The following is a 21,861-nucleotide window of genomic DNA, read 5'->3' on the forward strand; positions in this document are numbered from 1 at the left end:
TAGGACGGCATGAGACTGATTGTGATTTAGGACGAGTCAGATGAAGGAGAGAGGAAGTACATGGTTTAGCTCAGAGGTCTCTTTCCACTGTAGGGCGTCTGGCAAGTGTCACCTGAGGCCTTGTGGTTTAGATCTGCGTGTGGAAGTCTGGCAGAGCGGTTATCTTCTACACAGACGAACCTGTACGCTTTTATCACTTCTGACATGTTTAGGAATTGTTCCATGACATCACTGTAAACTCCCAAAGCTCATGGGGCTCTCTGATGATGTGCAGAAATCTTGTAAAATGTTGTTAAACTTGACTAACAATGTCTAACATTGTCTTTATTGACAGGCTGTAACTGTAAATTAAGACATCTGTACATCATCTGAGTTCTGGTGGAAGTGGGGATGTCTTTTCTGTCTTTAATCAGACAGAAAGCTGAGAGATACAGCCAAGGAAATTTTCCACGAATAACAGACCAAATTTGTTTTTTATGATCTTTAAAATCAGTTTTAAAATCGAACTGATTCTGAAATCTGGTTGCATCACGTACATAAGGAGAATCTATACAAATTTTCTTTTCACAAAATCTCAAACATACACATACAACAAGATTTAAAAAACCGTGGCACATCACACATTACAAGATATTAAAAATATTATCATGCCAGAGGGAGCACCTCACGTGATCTTATGCGGAAAAAGATAAAAACGAAATGGATTGTCTGTTCTTCAGCAAGAACTGGAGGTGAGATTTTTAACTGCCGATTTGAATGTCTGTTAACAGTAGTATGCTAGCTAACGCTAGCCTCAAGGGCTAAACTGTTTTACAGTTGCTCGGCAGCACCGTCAGCAAGTTAGCTTATAGCGCTAGCAGCTTTCTACAATCACCCGGTACGTTCAAAACCGAGGCAAGTTTTCTCCAGCTCATCTCTTTGTCCGTATGGTTGTGGTACATTTATATATATATGTTATACATGTAGTTATGTTGTTGCCACACTTCTACAAGCCGTATTTTTCGATTAATTTCCCACCCACCCCCCACCCCCCACCCACAACCACACACACCGTGCCTCTATCCCTAAAACACTTTGTGAATGATGAGATTGAAAAGAGCATTGATTTCTTTTTTGTTATGGTTGGGTTTCATCAATAGCTCCAGATTTAAGTGCATCTAGGGTGTTCTTTCAATAAGGATCAATACTTGACCCTACAAATATTTTTGACATATGTCTATACATTTTCTGTGGGCTCGGTGAAACCCCAGGGGTTTGATATCCTGAGGTTGAGTCTGTAGGATCACTTAAGCATTTCATTATATCCTCACTGACCCGTCAGATCCTTTTATTCTGAGCTGGCAGCTCATCATTTACTGTCTTTACATGCACAAAAATATTCTGATAAAGGCAAGTCAAGGTGAGATTAGATGCACATGATTGTTTCAACCGAATGTATTTCATTGACTTCACTTCTATTGTATTTGTACACTTAACCAGGAGCAGAGAAGTAAAAGTAATTTGACAATGAAGAGATAAAGATGAAGAGAAACTGTGATGAGTAAAGACCCTCAGGCCTACAGTTTTAGACCACAGAGCAGAACGTCCCTCTTGTCTCCATCTGCCTTGATCCCATGAGTCTAAATCTAAACTCATCATGTTGCTGACACACCATCAGTTACCCTCTACTTTAATGGCCTTCGGCTCTTGTCCGACCAATAGGAACCGGAGCAGCGTGATCTGAGGCTGAGGAATAAGCTAGTGAGTCATGTGCACATCCAGTGAAACCGTCACGCAAAGCTAATCGCTCACGACTGAGAGTGATGGATGCTGGGGAACTATGGAAAGGAAGGCCAGTCTTTCTAATTGTGCTTAAGGTGTTCGCACTTGTTCCTTGTCATTGTAGGACATCGCTGCTTAACTCTAAAGCTTAATGGAGGTCTGCTGGATTTAGATTCCACTGTTCATATGATGATGGAAAGGTGCTTAACTCGGACGACTTTTAAATCTAGAACATTGAGAAATGGACTGAGGGGTTGAAATAGGATAGAAAGTAGGCTGCATAAACACTTCAAAAATGCTTTTCTTATTCAGTATTTTTGTCTTGTTTCCCCAGTACAAACATCTAAACACTGTTAAATGAAGATGCATTTACTTCAGAAGAAAAATTACATTAGATGTTGTTGTTTTTTCCTGAAAGATTTGTCAAAATTAAGTACGTTTTTGCTTAAAACAAGAACAAAGTCTGCCAATACAGTAAGAAAAAATTGTTTTCTCTTTATTTTTTATTTTTTGGGGGCATATATTTTGTTTCTCAAGTAAATGTATCTTGATCTAAGACTGTTTAGATATTTGGACTGGAAAACAAGACAAAAATACTGGGTGATATTTATTTATTAAAATTTTCTTTCTTTTTTTTTCAGTGAATTTCAAAGGAGACATTATTAAAATCAGGAATCACTTGTGTTCACAAATGCACACTTATTATTCATAAATTGGTTCACCTTGAAGAAATACAGTGAGAAAAAGTCCAGCCAATCAGAACAGAGGCTATTTACAGTACATGCAGACATCTTAAAGATACAGTATCAAAAACAGTTTAAATATGAGGGTCAGTGAAAGTGTTTTTTTTTTTTTTTCTTTTTTTTTTTCAAGACACTTTGACTACAATTCATTTGCATTTAGGGGACAAAATAGGATACAGCTTCATTTAAGTGTTTTTAAAGGCAAACAAACCACAGCTGCAATATTTTCAGTCGAATCAATCCATAAATTCTGTATAGTTGTATCTTCACATTGAGTTGGGATAGGAGAGAGTATTTTTACATAAAAAAAAAAAAACCCAAACAATTACATGTCACACTTCACCTTTAATGTTGACCTAATCTTCTTTATAAATGTGTTTATGGGTGATACTCAGACTTTGAATATGATTTTATTTATAGTGGTTACTGTAAATAGTTGTTCTCATTCTGTTTTATTGTCAGTCTTGTTGTGACTCATTTGTTCAGGGTGTCAGTGCTCTGTATTGAAGAGTTTTGATTAGACTGGGCTTATAGCAGAGATCCACACACTGTGTGACAGAGACAAGCCCCACAGGAAGGCCCTTTCGACCGCCAGTGGAGATCCTTACAATTCTGTCTGTCTGTATCTCTTTCTCACTCTCGCTGTCTGCTTTTTTTTTTTTTCTGTCTGGTGATGAGAAAAACTGAGGATGACGGTTTCATAAATCCACAGTCATGGTTCAGTTCTTTTTCACTGTTTCTTTGGATGATTGCCATCTGAATTTAATTCCTGGTTGAGGAAGAACTTTATTCTTTTTGCAAGAGAATGAAAAGACAGGAAATAATCTTATAATACAGGAAGTCATATAGGAACAAAATAGTATGGAGCGGGGCTGCTGGTAGATGTTGTAATTACAGCATTACAATAATACACCATTGTAATACACCACTTATTCTACAAACAACATATTCCTGCTTTGATGGGTTTTTTAGTCTGATAAAATGTGTATACAGTCATGTGAAAAATAAAGTACACCCTGTTGAATTCAATGGTTTTTATTTCAAGACATAATAAAAATCATCTGGTCATTAGCAGGTCTAAAAATGAGAAAAAATACATCCTCAGATGATCAACAACACATGACATATTACACTGTGTCATTACTTATTTAACAAAAGTAAAGCCCAAATGGAGAAGCCATGGGTGGCAAACTAAGTGCACCCTTTGATTCAGTTGCTGGTAGAGCCACCTTTAACAGTAATAACTCGAAGGAATAATTTTCTTATATGACTTTATCATTCTCTCACATCATCATGGGAGGAATTTTGGCTCACTCTTCTTTACAACACTGCTTCAGTTCATTGAGGTTTGCAGGCATTTGTTTATGCACAGCTCTCTAAAGGTCCCGCAGCATTTCAATCGGGTTGACGTCTGGACTTTGACTGGGCCAGAGCAACAGCTTGATTCTTTTCTCTTTCAGCCATTCTCGTGTAGATTTGCTGGTGTTCTTGGGATCATTGTCCTGTTACATGGCTCAATTACACCAGATGGCCTCACATTTGACTCTAGAATACTTTGGTGTACATATGAGTTCATATTTGAGGTGCCCAGTTCCTGTGGCTTCAAAACAAGCCCAACTCATCACCCCTGCACCATTCTTGATGGTTGGTATGAGGTGTTTGTGCTGATTTTCTGTGTTTGGTTTTCTCCAAACGTGGCACTGTGCATTATGGCCAAACATCTCCACTTTGGTCTCATTTGTCCAAAGAACACAGAGGTCTTGAGGTTTGTTCAGATGCAACTTTGCAAGCGCAAGCCATGCTGCCATGTTCTTTTTATAGAGAAGAGGCTTTTTCCTTGCAACCTTTCCAAACATGCCATACTTGTTCAGTCTTTTTCTAATTGTACGGTCATGAACTTTAACATTTTAAGATGTTAACTGAGGCCTGTAGAGTCTGAGATGTAGCTCTTGGGGTTTTTGTGATTTTTCTCTGAGCAGTGCACAGTCTGACCTTGTGGTGAATCTGCTGGGATGTCCACACCTGGGAAGATTGGCAACTGTCTTGACTGTTTTCCACTTGTGAATAATCTTCCTCATTGTAGAATGATGGACTTCAAATTGTTTGGAAATGGCTGTACAACCCTTCCTAAATGGCAGCAAAAACTGCTTCTCTAAGATCATTACTGATGTCTTTTCTCCTTGGCATTGTATTAACACACACCTGAATGCTCTAGAGCATCGGTTCCCAACAGGGGGGTCGCGGCCCACAAGGGGGCCTCAGCGAGCTCTGTGGGGGGTCGCGTCATATTTTGAATAGTGTTGAGCAATGAGCATTAAATAAAAGTCCTTAACTTTTTTCTGTTCAAAATGTACAAAATTTATATAATGAGCGGATTCATCATAAATCCATTTTCCAATCTGTGTTTTTGTCTTATCCTGAACCACTATGGTACACCTATAATAAGTGTTTACATTGGGACTATTTAACACTGGTTCGGATCGCTGCCGCTGCGGAGTAGCACAGTACCTGCGTGACTCGTCATAGATGTACACAGAGAGAAGTAGTTCCGGCTACAATGTTCTTCCGAAAGACGCATTATTCTGTTAATAAACGCAAGTTTATTATCACTCGCTATAGCGCCAAAAATAAAGCCTCACATTGATAAAGCCTCACAAATAACATGCAAGTATTGAGGTCCCAGACAGCAGTCATTTAGTAATAGCCTATATACTATCACCAGTGTGAATATTTTTGTTATTGCATTTCAAATAGGGCCAATTAATAGGCTACTCCTAGGCTTACGTTTTTTAATTACAAAGGGCCTACTGATGTTTTTTTTCTTTGTTTTTTTTTCCAATATTATAGGCTATTATTTGTGCATAAACATATCTGGTTATAGTAAACATACCGTTTGCTTGAAAACAACATATTCTGTCATCCTTGCTGCAAGCTTACAAGAGCGATAATATCATTAAGTGTGAAGGGGGGGCCTAAAATATTTTCTTGGGAAAAAGGGGGTCTCAGACAAAAAAAGGTTGGGAACCACTGCTCTAGAGCAGCAAACTGGCATAAGTTCTGCTTTTATAGAGGTGATCACACTTGCTGACTGCTACTTACCCTCTTAATTTTTATGGAAGCAGTAAGGGTGTACTTAGTTCGTCACCAATTGCTTCTCTATTTTGGCCTATGTTAAATAAGTAATGACACCGTGCAATATGTCATGTGTTGTTGTTCATATGAGGTTGTATTTACTTAATTTTAAGACCTGCTAATATTTGATTGAAAATATTTGTATAATTTTTTTTGGATTACATAATATTTAGGGCTGTCAAAATTAACACATTCATTTTTTAGATACTGAAATAGATACTTTTTTTATATACTTTTAGATTTTTTACTGTTTAATGTGAACTTGCTTTATGGGATTCTGGCATTATTTCTGTGAAACGGCTTTCTGTGAACACACCTAAAATGTCCGCACAGAAAGTCGCTTCACAGACAGCACCGCAGAACTGCATTTAGTGCTCTTTTGCATCTTAACGCGCTTGAACGGCAAACAATTTTTGCCGAGTATCCTCGCAAGCCCAGTCTTACACGAGTTAAAAACTCTGAAATGACTGTAATGATTTGGGATAAATCGGATGTGTCAGATCTGCATCATGTGTGTCAGGTCCGCTGCAGTTTATTGGCTATTGCTTAATTGATCAATATTTCTAAATTGGTTCGTCTGTAGTAGAGCATTGGATAGATCATGGATCAGAGCGCAATGTCCTCTCTTTCAGTTTACATGGTGCTTTATTAAACTTGTTTATCTGTATTCATGCCCATGAACGGTTATATATTAGGATCATTCTACTGGATTATGAAGTCATGCTCCTCTGTTAGATGTAATTGACTGAATGGAGAGGAGCAGCACACTGGCTGTCTCTCTAAACAGCTGGAGGTCTGGAAGAGAACTGTGTTTCCTTGTAGTTGCGTTGAAAGCAAGGCCGAGGGGCAGCCCTGGGGACTTTTATCCCGGTAGATCCTGAGCTTTAGGCAGTGGAGAGTGAGTTGAGGGCTTGTGAGAATGTTCAGGTTTGAATGAAGACCCAAAGATAAGTTAGGCTGAGCACACTGCTGACCCCCTGCTGTACTAAGGGAAGTCTTTTTTTCCCTTATTGGCCATGCGTGCTAAACCAAGCAACATAATTAAATACACTATATATATATATATATATATATATATATATATATATATATAAAAAATCTCAAAGAATCCTGAAAATAATGCATTATGGTTTCCACAAAATATTAAGCTGCACAATTGTTTTAAACATTGATGATAATAAGACATCTTTCTTGAGCAACAAATCATCATATTAAAACGATTTCTTGATCATGTGACACTAGCTGAAGACTGGAATAATGATGCTGGAAATTCAGCTTACTATATTTCAGAATCTAATGTATTTAAATAGAAAACTGTTATTTTTAATTGTAATAATATTACTCTTTCCCCCCCTGTGTTTTTAATCAATTAAGGGCAGCTTGGTGAGCATAAGAAACTTATTTCAAAAAACATAAAAACATCTTACCGCCCCCAAACTTTTGACTTGTACTGTATGTAAATTATATTTAATTGATATATTTTTATATTTTAGGAACGAGGCAACCAATTCTTCGTATGTTTACCTCAGATTTTATTCAGTTGCAGTATCAGCGGAGAATCATCTGAGGTCATGTGTAGTGAGAGCCGTTGCCCACCTGCACGGTTAAAGGCGTTTTAAACTATTGAAGGCAACATGCCTGAAAATGTATGCGGCGTGCTTGAGGGAGGCAGCAGACTGGAATTTACAAAGCGTCGTGTCAGAGCCTCTGACACCCAGACAGCTGCTGTTTGCTGTGCAGAAAAAGAACAAAATATTCCCTTAAACCTTCTTGAAACGCTGTCAGTATTTTTCCTCCCTCACTCTCGCAGGGTGCTTGACGTGCCCCTACTCCACTGAAGTGTGAATAAGTGAGATGTAAACTGTGTTTAACTCCGGGTTCAGAGTCAGCTTCTGCTTCTGAGCCGGAGGAATGTTGCCGATCATACAACAAACGCTCATGTCCAGTCATGAAACCGTATTCTGGGCTGAAGACAATTATGAAAAACGTGTTCATAATGTGGTTTATTGCTGGGAGACACAGACTATTCTGTTGAGAATATATCATTCCAACTAAACCGTAGACTCCAAATGTATAGTATAAGAAGAAAAACATAGTAAAAAAAATGTAGTTTAAAAAAAAACGTGTCTTCACTGTTTTCATTGTGTGAACACCAGGAATAATATTTAACTAACTTAATTTATATATACGGTTGCACTTTATTTTGATTAGAGGAAAATACATTAAAGTATTATTAGACTGTTAGGATTAGTAGAATAATTTGACATGTAGTTGCAAAGTTACTTATAGTTAGTAGAATGTCTAAAGTGGACTATCAATATGAAGTGTTACCATATATTCAATACTGTTCAAAAGTTTGGGGTTGTATTTTTTTTTTTTGCACAATTTTACTAAAACATACAAATATATAGTTGTGTATATATACTAAATTATTTGAAGACTGATTATTTGAAGTGCCATCTGAAATTTCCTTCTAGAATGATAATTTTTATCAAGCTTGTATGTCTATGTTCAGTTATTTCACTTTTATGGCAATGAAAATTACCTATTAATTGTCATTAAAGTGAAAATACTGAACTTAAATATACAAGCTTGAAAAAAAATGATCATTTTAGAAGAAAATTTCAGATGGCACTTAGAGGCTTTTGCATCTGAAGTCTATATTTGTTTTTATTAATATTTTATTGTATGTTTGTTTTTCAGGTACTCCTCTACTAGTACGGAGCAGTAGTGATTCTGCTCTTGGACCTCCTCAGGTGGAAGATGTGAATGGCAGAGCCATGGTAAAACCGCAATGATACACTCAAAACACATTGAGAGTGCTGATCTCGTCACCACATAACAATATAAAAGCTAACAACTATTGATATAGATTACCATTAGGTCTATAATGCAATCTGCTGTAAATACTTACAACCTGACGGACCGTGCTGGAAACATCTAGAACTGCTAAGCAGGACATGCAGGTGGTGTCCAACTCATATGGCTGTTAAAAGCGCCTCATTGCATCCTATTGATCTTATAAGATATGTTTTCATGCTGGGTTTTGCTATCCAGCCACTGTGACTACATTATTCAAGCTGATTTACACACAATAACCAGTTGGAACCAAACTGGTCTAAGCTGTTTTTTAGTGTGGCATTGGTAAACGTAATGTTTAGTTATAATGTAATTACAATGTAATATGTTAAAGCTACAAAAGTGGTGTTGTTGTTGCCAGACGCACGTCACCTTTAAAATAATATTCAGCTGAAAACATACTTAAACCCAAAGGTTCTCAGTGCATTCTAACTTCTTCTTAATGAGGAAGGGTTTTGTTGTTGTTGCTGGTTATTTTTCCAGAAGGTCTTTGTCTCAAGGTTTCCATTAAGGCTTCCAGACTAAAACCAGCAGCGAGACATCGATTCACTATTTTTTGTTCTTTTATAAGGATCCCACCTCTTTTGTTGCATCTTCATTCATTTGCTCATTTTTTTTCTCCTCCTCCCTCAATAAAATGCTCATCTAGAATAGCCCCAATGTTCTGATGAAATGGAACATTTGAGCAGAGCTGTATCGCTACAGTGTGTTGAATGCATTTATGGAGCTTTGTGGAGTTAGTGAAGTATATCCATTTGTTTCTCTCTTACGTGCTCTCTCTCCCCCCTGGTCTGCTTAATGGACTGTCTCGCTCTCTCCCCCCCCCCACGCCTGCTTAATGGACTGGCTCAGAATAGATCGAGTTTTTTATGATTACCACTCTGCTCATTCAGAGCCTTTTATTGGAGCATCGTGGATGGCTTTAATGTACTTCACCTCTCTTTCTTTCACTCCTCTCTGCCCTCATTCTCGCTCTGAATTTCATTTTTTTTTGTGTCTTTCTATTTTGTTTCTTTTTGCTTTATTCCTTTTTCTGTACCTGACCACAGGTTTACAACCAGTTGTATGTGGATTTTTAGTGTGTATGTATATATATATATATTTTTATATAATATTTATATAAAATATTACAGGATTTACATTTATATATTCAGGATTTACATTTATATATTCAGAGTTATAACTATATATTCAGGGTTACATTTATATATTCAGGATTTACAACTATATATTCAGAGTTTTAACTATATATTCGGGATTTACATTTATATATTCAGGATTTACATTTATATATTCAGAGTTATAACTATATTCAGGATTTACATTTATATATTCAGAGTTATAACTATATATTCAGGGTTACATTTATATATTCAGGATTTACAACTATATATTCAGAGTTTTAACTATATATTCGGGATTTACATTTATATATTCAGATTTACATTTATATATTCAGAGTTATAACTATATATTCAGATTTACATAGAATTATTTCCTGTTTGGCCCCCCATAATATATATATATATATATATATATATATATATATATATATATATATATATATATATATATAGTGTATATATATATATATATATATATATATATATATAGTGTATATATGTATGTATATGTATATGTGTATAAATGTATATGTGTGTGTGTGTGTGTGTGTGTGTGTGTGTGTGTATGTATTAAACTTATTTCAGTTAAGTTCTTCCAAATTTGGCCAATATTGAAATATCATGGATTTATTTACTCTTGTTTAATATTAAGAATATACAGTATGATATTATTAATATTAATTATAATTATTTTAAATATTTTTTCACTAAGCAAAAAAAAAAAAAAAAAAAAATCTGCAGAAAGGTTACTTCTTCAGTCAAACTGAACGTTCACACTCTGCGCGAATAGGCCATTACATGTAGTAGTAGCTGAGTGACGGATTTAAGTGGCCGACAGCATGCTGGTAATTAATTAGTGTTTTCTCTGTTACTCTGAGTGGGTAACAGAGTAATAAATCCTGTGTATGATTTATCGAGGGTTCTGTTCTCCATGGCTGTTATAAGCCGAGACCAGAGCAGAGGCATTCCTGCAGTATCAAGTGGCACTGAGCGGCTTTCAGATAATTTATTTGTCTGATGAGAAACGTTCCTTTTGTCTGCACACCCTCAAACGGGCAGGAAACCTGCGGCACGACACCCAACTTCAACACAACCTGACAGACAAAGCCTCAGTACCAAGATGGATGAGGTTATCCCTTTCCTCCGACCCCGAGCGTCTTTCACCCCCAGCTCTCCCTGCGGGGTTAAGGGAACTCCCGCTCTTCCCCGGTGACAGGAATGTGCAGGGGACAGCGGAACCTCAAGAGTATAATGTGCTCACGCTCACACACCTCTATCAGTGTTCCGGAACGCTCCACAAACATTGCCAAACAGAGACTCTTCCTTCCTGCAATTTGATTCCAGTGCTTTGGCCTCGGTCTCTGTCCGCAAGACCTTTGTCGTCTTCCCTTGGTTGTTTTGGCCTTCTTCCTTAGATATTCATTACACATTAAAGCATTTTTCTTGGGTGCCCTCACACCTGCGGCCGTCCCCGTTTCCTTTTCCCTTATGCTGCTCCGTGCTTCTTTCATCTCTTCCCTTCATCGCCTGTATATCATTTAGCAGCCGGCTGGCTGACTCCTGTGTTTTCATTGTATTTAAGAAGCTTTATTTCCTGCAGGGCTTACAGCACCTGTGGCACATCAGAGATTGAGGTTCTCTGCTCTCTTTCTGTCAAACACACAAACTCATAGATGGATCGCCTTCACTGATACACACACATAGAAAATTGGTTTAGCAGTGGAATATGGGAAAAATGATTTGGGCCAGATGGTGGGATGCTGCTTGGACAGTTTTGTCTTGTTTGCACTTGTTCTGATGTGGGAGAGGGTAGTCTTGCATTGCTAGACTTTTTGATTATTAACATAAAGGTCCACATTGCAGCAGCCAAAATCTGCCCAGTTAGACAGGAAGAGATCATCTGACATGTAAAGTGACCAAGCACAGTTTTTAATTTTTTATACCAGCTTGGAATGAACTAAGGGAAAAACAAATGGGGTCCGTAAGATTATTATTATTTTAAAATAAACTTTTATTCAGCGATGATGCATTAAATCGATCAAATGTGATAGTTAAGACGTTTGTTTTATGATAAATATGATTAATGATGGATCATATGATACTGAAGGCTGGAGGAATGGCTGCTGAAATAGCTTTTATTACATTTTATAATATATTCAAATTGAATACACTTATGATTTTCAATGTACTTATTTACAGTATTGCATTTTTTTTACTATATTTTGTTATCAAATAAATGCAGCCTTTTAAAAAAAAAATATTTTTTTTTTTTTTTACTTGCTGCCCCCAAATGTTTGAATGGTAGTGTGGCAGTGTGTATATATATTTTAAAGAAAAAAAAAATTCTAAAGAAGAATTTTCACCTAGAAATCAGGTACACGCATGAAACACCAAACATCGTCTAAGTCCGAATACTTACAAATGCTGCCTTTGGAGGACATAGTCCAAGGTAGGAAGGCATCAAGGTTTTTGGACTCAGCCATCGACAAGCCACAAGAGAAACACAAGGGCTATATATACACAAGGGTTAATGAGACTAACAAGACACACAAGGGAACACTCAGGGACTAATCAACATTAAAAACTACAAAGGCCTACAAACATGGCACAGAAACAATACAAACAGTAAGTACACATAAAACAGTAAGTACATGTAGTTTATTATTATTACTCAGTACTTAAATGCATAAATTACACTGTAAGACGGACACCTAAAAAAAAAAAAAAAAACACAAATGTTTATGTAGATCATTCATAAATGCCTTATGTAAATTGTTGGGGAAAATTTGCTTAGCAAGGCGTCTCTGCACTTCTGAGAGCTCTCATCTAATCTTGTTGTTTCAAACTGTGGTTTGGTACCAGTGGGCAGACTAGTAGAGCACTTTCCACCAGTTTAATAACTTGGAACTGTAATTTTGTAAGAAAAAAAGTTTCAGTCTGCTCTTACAGTTTTTGTGTGCAGTTCGGAAGTGTCATCTGAGTCTATTTCGAAGAGTATTCATCGCAGACTACTCCTGTGCACCTTCCTGCACTGTAGCAAATGGACCATCTAGCGTCATTTCTCACATTATTATCTAAATCCACTGTAAAAATCATAGTTTTCAATTTAAAATCAGAACTCCAGAGGATGGAGACAGCAGATAAGGTTTGTAACCTTGGAAACTGTCACTTGCGAATATATTTCTATAGATATTAGTCATGAGAGACAGAGATTCCGCTGGGATATATTTGTCCTGTGTGTCCTAGTCTATTTTTATAACCGCAGAACGTTAAAGTCCCCTAAGAACCAATTAGATATGTGGATTTGTTTTTATCTTCGCTGGTTGTTATGTTGGTGGTCCGAGTGTGAACCCAGGGACCTCACCCTGCAGTCCCACTGGCCAGCTCTGTGTTTCCGAGAGGGTCCGCCGGCACCGCACGCCTCTCATCTGGGATTACAGTTTTCACTTGTTGGGGTTCATATACTTTTGCGGCACAGAAGTCGTCCAGTGTCCACTGGATAAGCACACTTTATATATTACTTTAGTTTTTGTTTTGTTTTGTTAATTAATAACACAAAAGTTCACATTGCAGTTTCTTCTAGCCAAGATCTGATCCTAGACAAAATTTTGTGAAAATATGCCCACTTAGACAGGAAGAGATCCTCTGATATGTTAAAGGGATAGTTCGCCCAAAAATAAAAATTCTGTTTATTTACTCATCCTCAAGTTGTTCTAAACCTATATGAGTTTCTTTCTTCTGTTGAACACAATATAATACATTTTGAAGAATGTTGGTAACCAAATAGTTTTGGTCACTATTGACTCCCATAGTATTTATTTTTCCATACTATGGAAATCAATGGGGACCAGCAACTGTTTGGTTACCAATATTCTTCAAAATATCTTCTTTTGAGTTCAACATAGTCTCATACAGGTTTAGAACATCTTGAGGGTGAGCGAATGATAATAGAATTTTTCATTTGTGGGTGAACTTTCCCTTTAAGTGACCAACCACAGCCTTTTATTTATCTTATACTGTTCAAAGTTAATAGCTTTGTTTTTGAGAAATTAGTAACTTTTATTCAGCAAGGAAGTGTTAAAGGTATCAAATGTGATAGTAAAGTCATTCGTAATCTCACAAAACTTTGTTTTTTTTCTTAATTAAAGATGATACATGGCAGGGGGAGAAGTAAAGTTCAGAAAACTACTTGAAAGATATTACCCGCTAGCACAAAATTCACCAACAGTTTTTTAATTGCAAAGCACCAAGCCATCTCACTTTACCAGATAATGACCACTTTTCCACTCCTGTATCTAGTGGGATTTGTAGCACTGGTTCAGCTCTTACAGCACTCTCTTGAACAGGGGTTGGGAACCTTTTTCTTACCAAAGAGCCAATTTTTCATTTTTGGTTAATGCATTTTTCCAAAAGAGCCACAGCAAAATAATAATAACAATAAAAAAAAAAAAATAAAAAAAAAAAAATATATATATATATATATATATATATATATATATATATATAATTTAATAATATTTCAATTATAGTACATTTATTAGGTCTATAGACAATTAAAAACAAACAAATATGCAACAAACAAATAAGTTGCAATATGGAATTAATTGTGCAGGGCTTTCACTGTGAGGTTATCACCTGGGTCACATAAATCCTCTTCGTGTGTCTGATTGTGTGTGTGTGTGTGAGAGAGAGAGAGTGGGAGAGAGGGAGAGAGTGAAGAACAATGCGCAGTGTTTGCGTCAAAAGTGTTTAATACATTTTCGCTGCAGTTTTAAAAATAGTTTTCGCCATTTCCACAAACAAGAAATGTAGCTGCTTCAATCTGAGTGCATGATCTCTAGGATTGCTGTCATGACACTCGCAAACATCACTGAACATGCACTTTGGCCGGTACAACTTGAAATATATTATTATTCTAAAAAAATGATTTCATTAACTTCGGTAGGTAACACAAAGTTATTGTAAATGGCTGCTTTTTCTGCAGAATTTTTTTTTTGTATATTATTGGTAAAGGGTGCGAGACCTGGCGGGCCACATGAGCCCTGGGTTCCTGACCGCTGCTCTAGAATATCAGTAATACTGAGTGACCGGCAAAGTCGAACCCCACACATCTCATCTCAACTTTCTTTCACTGTGTAAAACCTGAACGAAGAAATATGGTAGTATTAGTTTCACGTTAATCTCAGCCATGAAATTCAATGTGTTGATGTCACTGGAGTGGTAGTTCTAGACAGCAGGTGACGTTCTGACCTCAGCTCACACAGAAAGACTCAATGTGTAATGCTTAACATACAAATGAAGCATAAAATATAAATAAATCACTGTAGGGGTGGAAGATATGACCAGTTATTATGAACATTTTTATATTACGATTTATAGTATTATAATATTATTATTTATGATATATATATTTTTTTATATGGAGCTTGATGGATACAAAGAAAAATACAATTATTTATTATAAATGAATGAGTAAAATCTGGAATCAATTCTGAGGCACATTTGAAGTAAATTTGAAGGCTTTATATTAATGTGTCAAGTGGCAAACCTCTACGGTATGTGACTTGACAAATGTGACCCTGGACCACAAAACCAGTCACATGTTTTTTTTTTATTAATTTATTTTTTTATTGAGATTTATAAATCATATGCAAGCTGAATAAATAAGCTTTCCATTGATTTATGGTTTGTTAGGATAGGACAATATTTGTCCTAGATACAACTATTTGTAAATCTGGAATCTGAGGAAAATCAAAACATTGAGAAAATCGCCTTGAAGCATTTATTGTCCATTTATGTTCGCGACTGTTCTGCATTCACTCACAAAAAAAACAAAAAACATTTAATATATTTACGGTAGGAAATTTACTAAATATCTTCATGGGGCATGATCTTTTACGTAATAATATCCTAATGATTTTTGGCATAAAAGAAAAATCGATAATTTTGGCCCATACAAAGTAGTGTTGGCTATTGCCACACATTTACCCGTACGACTTGTGACTGGTTTTCTAATCCAGGTTCACAAATTACTGTCAGGGTATAAACGTGTCATATTGCTCTGGCTTACATCAGTGTATTTGTGGTTGAGTGTGTTTTTCCCCCAAAACTAGTTCAGTGCAGCCGGTTTCATTGGTTAAGGTTACAGTGACGGTTAGGTTTAGGCATCAGTGTTTGGTGTAGGCACTCAGTACAGTGATTGACATGACCAATGAAAACTTTAGATGAGTGTTTTCTTATGTTTGTGAGATGCCTTGTGACGTCAACGCCTGACTTATACCTGATTAGCTTGGCCTCTCGCTGTCTGTACGGTGAACTCTCACACACTCTCTGCTCTCTCACTTGCTTCGTTAAAATGACACTCAAAAGGGATACATGATCTCAAATTAAAACGGCTCTGCTTTTAATCCAACAGCCTCTCATTCACAAACCCCCAATTAACATCAATTTCTCTGTCTCGCTTTCTGCCTCTCTCCCTCTCCCTCTTTCTCTTTTAGTCTATTGGGTGTAATTACACTGGCACTTTTCATTGATGAAGGCTTATGTACAGCTGGAGGAGATACGTGTTTGTGTGTGAGAGAAAGAGTGAGAACCTGAACAAAGAAACCTAAGAAACGTGGCAGGAGACCATTACTGCGATTTTTCACTCCTCGTTTATGTCATCCCCAAGTTACCAAACTATGCCCATGTGTTAGACACGCAGTCGCTTTTACAGTTTTACAGCAGACTAACATTTTTCTTGGTCTTTAGAAAGCATAGAGCTCAATGTTCTGTGCAACGTTCACATGTTGGAACTGTAGTTCAATGTTCATTGCACTCACTAGCAGTCAAAACTATGTATAGCTGATAATGTGGACTTAAAGCATAACTATTGTTAAATCTGCTATTGTCTGCCCTAATCTCTGTAATCTCAATAAGAAGCTTTTATCATTGGTATTGTCATTTTCTTTAGTTTTTCTATTCAGTGGATGTGCATTAATTTAATTCAGCAATAAGATTCTGAGGCATTATTCACAGATTTCTCTCAATGGCAGAAAGTAAATGAAACCGTATATTGCATGGCTATTGTACTTGGTCCCATTAGGCAAAACCTATGAATACATGTGAAGAAAGGCCACATTTACACTGCAGGTCTTGATTCCCAATTCCGATTTTTGGAATATGTCCGATATTTTTGAGGACCCGCTTACATCTTCTTTTAAAAGTGGTCCATATCAGATATCTGCATTTACACTACACTTGGCGAAACGAACAAAAAATAACATTACGATATCAAGAAATCGAGTTGAATAGTACATTGTTTAATTTATTGATATGGAATTCATAGAAACATTTTTAATGCAATAGTTTAATCCTTATATCAAAATCATTATATAGTAGAAATTCTTCAAGACAGTGATTATTTACACAGATCCGCTATAAAAGTTAGTGTGTACTAATGGTCTGGTAGAACTTTTGTTAAGCATGTCAGAGGTTCTGGGTTCGAATCTGCCCTTGTATAGGTTTTTTCCCCCCTCATTTTATTTATTTGTTTATATATGTATTATTGTTTTAATCTTGACACGACAAATATTTTAGCACATTGCTTTTGTCAGTGCTCACACTGCAACAAACATTCACCCTTTTCTTAGTATATTAACAATTAGGGGCAATCAGCTGAATTCTGTTTAGCTCAAGTTGAACTCTAAGAGAGTATGGCAATTAGCATGTGTGGCACAGAATATTGCAGATATACAAGTGCAGCAAATAAAGTATACAAACAATACAAATATGACAAACACCACAAAGAAACCCCAAAGAAAAGAAAACGCAGGAGTGTTCTAATTCTTCATACAATTATAATGATAATGAAAAAAAACACACAAAAAAACAGGAGTGTTAGAGAAAAACTATTTTTTCTTACAAAAAAACAGGAAAGTTCTAATCCTTCGTTCATACCCTCAGGGAATAGAGAGTTGAGTTCAAAGATCTGAAAGGCCTCCCTTTGCAGCAATTTTTTATCCTCTCAAAGCCCAGGAACTTCATGTCAGACAAAGAGTGTTTGGCAAACTTAAAGTGATGATAGATTGGAGATGTGTCATCCTGTCTTTTAATGGCACTTGCATGTTCAATGATTCTTGTGTGCAATGCACATGTGGTTCTGCCACCATAGCCGTCAACATGAACAAATGATAATATGGATCACATATGTACTCTGGCAAGTAATCGGATGTCTAACCTTGTGCTTTTAGTGTATGAAGATGTATAAAATATACATTTGACATATTTAATGCAAGAGGTACAATTGTAACATGAAAAATGACCCTGGGCATCAGCAAGAGTTGGAGAAGTGATGCAAGTGTCGCCTGGACAATTATATCCCTCGAACTAGAATTTTTTTTTAACCTATTTAGAGCGCAACATTTTTTTCTTTCTAGTTTACAGTGTCACAAAATAACTACAGTTAAACTAGCCTAAGAAAAATAACTCAAGCTTACTGAAGACAAGTGATAACGAAAGAACAAAGAAACGAATTACAAGCATATAGGAAAACAAACTAAAATAGAATAAAGACACAAATGAAATAGACCTGACAAACTTAAATGCATTTATTCTTATTAAAGTTAGAACATTTATTCAATAAAGAGCACTGAGAGATTTGATCTTTTTTTGTTGTTTGTTTGATCAACATTAATGACAGCTGGTATATTTGGATGCTGTCACTTTAAGACCGACTGCATGGGTCCAGAATACTCGTGTGTTTTCTTTCTCAACTGTTTACATTCACTTAAGACATAAATGACTGTGTTTACTTGCAACGACGGACATTTTAACACATAAGTATGTGTATTTAACTGCTCTCTCTCTAATAAAACATTTTTTTTTATGGTTTTTGTTAACTAATAACCCTGTTCAGGAACTGAATTGATATTTCAAAGGCATTTCGAATTCTTTTCTGAATGGAACACAATACTAAAGGGCAGCTCACTTGGTTTTGGAGGCGTTTCCGACTCTTTGACCTACCATTCTTCATCATGGTCCCTCACACATCTCCACCTCTCTCTTTCGTCTTCTCTGCTAGACCTGTCTTCTCAGAGTGTTTCTCCTCTTGGCTGTTGGAACATGCGGTGTGTCCATAATAAGCGAGTGTGTCTGAGAAATGACAGGGTTAGAGCTCACTAATGCACTGAGCATTGCGCCCTTCTATACTGCAAACCACTAGAGAGGGAGGAAGATGGGCAGAGAAAGGGAGAGTCCACACTACTCTATACCTGATTGAGGTAATAGGCCTGTGTAATTGTTCAGATTGTCACTTGCCCTTTTTCGGCAGAAGTAAGTGGTTGGAAAAGAGAGAGCAATGGCCCTTGGGTATGCCCTCACCTCCCACTGAAGAGCACAGGCAGACATTTCAAACTTTTCAAAAAATACTCTACCCTCTCCAAAGACAAAAGAAGTGCTAAAAGGATCTTAAAAGCCAAATTGGTGGGTGTCAGTGATCCAGAATTTCCCACAGACTCCATTTGAGTTTTCACAGGCCATTATTTTAAGTGATTTTGATATGTAATTAGTTTGGACGCAACAATTCTTTTGGATAATTATTGCCATTTTATTCCAGTATTTAGGTGGTCTTCTTTAACTAATGGAAGTTTAATCACCACTAAATATCCAGTACATTACCCAGCCTTAAACCCACGTGTTTTTTTTTCCGAACTAAACAGTATCTCTAAAAATATATATATATATATAATAAAAAAAAAGATGCAGAGACTTCCAACTGATTTTTATTTTAAGACTGTAAGTGATAATGTTCAGTCACTCACAGCCTGTCATATAGCTAAATACTGTAAACCACGACAGATTGATCAGGAGAGGGATTCATTTTGCAACAGTATTCGACTGACTTTACATTATCCTGCTTATTAAATGGCTATTGTTAACTTGCTAAATAAATATGTGGACATGAAACATTGATTTGAGTTATGAAATCAGTCGTATATTATCTATAGGGATTGTTCACCCAAAAATTAAATATTACTATATAGGCTACTGTAATTAATTAATACTACTGTAATGCACTATTTTGCCATTTACTCACCTTCATGTTGTTCCACACCTGGATGACTTACTGTCTTCTGTGAAATACATTTCAGTAATATTAATAGTCATTGTCACTACAATCAATAACCGAAGTGCAAGATGGCAGCAGTTATGCTTATGTATATTGTATCAGACATGAAATTAGCATCTGTTTCATTTACCCAGATAAGCAAGCTTATAGTGTTGCCATGGATGATTGTGATACTTAGGACAAATCTGGTCACTGAATGCAATGATTGATCGAGCAAGTATTCCAGAGCGCTGTGTTAGTCAGCTGTTCATTATTAAAAAATAAACCCCAACAGGGTGATCAAGTCTTGTTTTAACCTGAAGAGGTTTATTTTGTGATAGTGCCTTTATTGGCCTGTACCAAAATGGTACCATTTTTTTTTAAGGCTATTGTTTGTTTCAAGTCGTCTTTAAGCTTTTTCTGGTCTGTGATCTGTCACATGCGTGTTTATTAGTCTGTCCTGCCATCATTAGAACAGTCGCCCTCTGGGAGGATCTCAGTGCCTGCTAATTGCTCTGGGAGTATTTTTTGTATCTTGAACCCTCTGGGTTTAATAGTCACCAAGAAGTGATACTTTAAATGTATCACTTGTTAGAGCTGTGATGCCTCTCTTCCTGTGGGGGAAGTTTGAGTGTGTGTTTGATGGTAAATAACACCACACTTCCTGTGAGGAATTGGTTGAATATCGTTGACAGAGGTTCTTTCCGCCTTTTGCTCATGGTCCACCTGTTGTGTCGATGGGAATAGACAAAAAACCAGACAAAGCTTGTCAACTTCGATCCTTGACTTTTCTTTGTCTCACTGAATAAGGTTTAAATAATTAGTGTTGTCTTTAAAGGAATAGTTCACCTGAAATTAAAATGTTTTCACTCACCATTACTTTAATAATTTTGTCATTGTTATATTCTCTGTATTTGTTTTCTTCTGTGAAACTTGCATACATTGAAAGTGTACTTACAAACTCCAAAATGGACAGAAAAGCACTATAAAAGTGGTCCATATAATCAAAATATGTTGAAGCCAAATGATAGGTTTGTGTTAGGAACAGACTGAGATGTTTATGTTGCAATAACGTGGCACTATGATGGTTAGATACCATGCTACTTCAACAGAACTTAAAGGGATAGTTCACCCAAAAATGAAAATCTGTCATTCATTACTCACCCTCTTGTCGTTCCAAACCCATAAAACTTTTGTTGATCTTCGGAGCAAAAATTAGGATATTTTTAATGACATCTGGGAGCTTTCTGTCCCTTCACTGACAGCTACACAAATACCACTTTGACGCTTCAAAAAGTTTATAAAGAGATCGTAAAACTAATCAATATGAATAGAGCGGTTTAGTCCAGATTTTCTGAAGAGACACAATCTCTTTATATGATGAACAGATTTAATTTAGGCTTTTATTCACATATGGGGAAGTCCATTCCCCCAAAACTTTGATGCTTCACAACGTTCATACAATACCATAGTAAAAGGAATCCAAATGAATTGAGCTTGTCCAGCGCGTCAAGCAAGCATGTTTTGGCTTGTTTACTATATTTGATGTGCTCTATGTATTTGCGTTGATCAATGCTTATCTATGACAAAAGTCTAAATAGAATTTGTTTTTGAAAGTTTTGGTGTAATTGATGGTTAATGGAGGGACAGACATTTCTCAGGTTTCATTAAAAATATTAATTATTTTGAAGATGAACGAATTAAAGTCTTATGCGCTTGGAACAACAATGATTTGTGCGTGAATGATCTCTTTAATGTTTACTATTTTCATGTACTTTGGTATTTGCATTGTATCCAAAGGTCTTTCAAAGAACATCAGGGTAGAATGTCCAAAAACATGGTAACACCATGGCATTTTTTATTTTTATTTTTTATATTTCTTATTACTTTGTGATTTTTCAGCACATCTGCATTCCCCCCCCCCCACATCTCAACAATGCTATTCATGTAGTTGTACGTCTCGCCCACACATTAAATGCTGAAGCCCAACAGAGCTGCATTGAGTGTAATGTAAAAGTACATTTGAAATGGTGCTTCTCATAGGCTGGTAACCATCATAAGCTTGAACTAGTAATTGGAACAGATGTCTTCATTTAGAAGACAGTAATGTGATGTTCGCCTCTGTTAAAACGATGAAACACCTATATATATATAT

At 36.4% G+C, this 21,861-nt stretch overlaps 1 protein-coding gene across 2 annotated transcripts in view; it reads left to right on the plus strand.

Moving 5' to 3' along the window:
- Positions 1-21,861, plus strand: part of pard3bb (par-3 family cell polarity regulator beta b) — a 326,232-nt gene that overhangs the window by 81,432 nt on the left and 222,939 nt on the right. For both annotated transcript variants that reach the window (XM_082176476.1, XM_082176477.1), the window contains exon 5: positions 8,340-8,419. In XM_082176476.1, the coding sequence (XP_082032602.1) occupies positions 8,340-8,419 (80 nt within the window). The remainder of the gene's footprint in view (positions 1-8,339; positions 8,420-21,861) is intronic.

Source organism: Leuciscus leuciscus (assembly GCF_965113295.1).
Source record: "Leuciscus leuciscus genome assembly, chromosome: 7".
Lineage (NCBI taxonomy): Eukaryota > Metazoa > Chordata > Actinopteri > Cypriniformes > Leuciscidae > Leuciscus > Leuciscus leuciscus.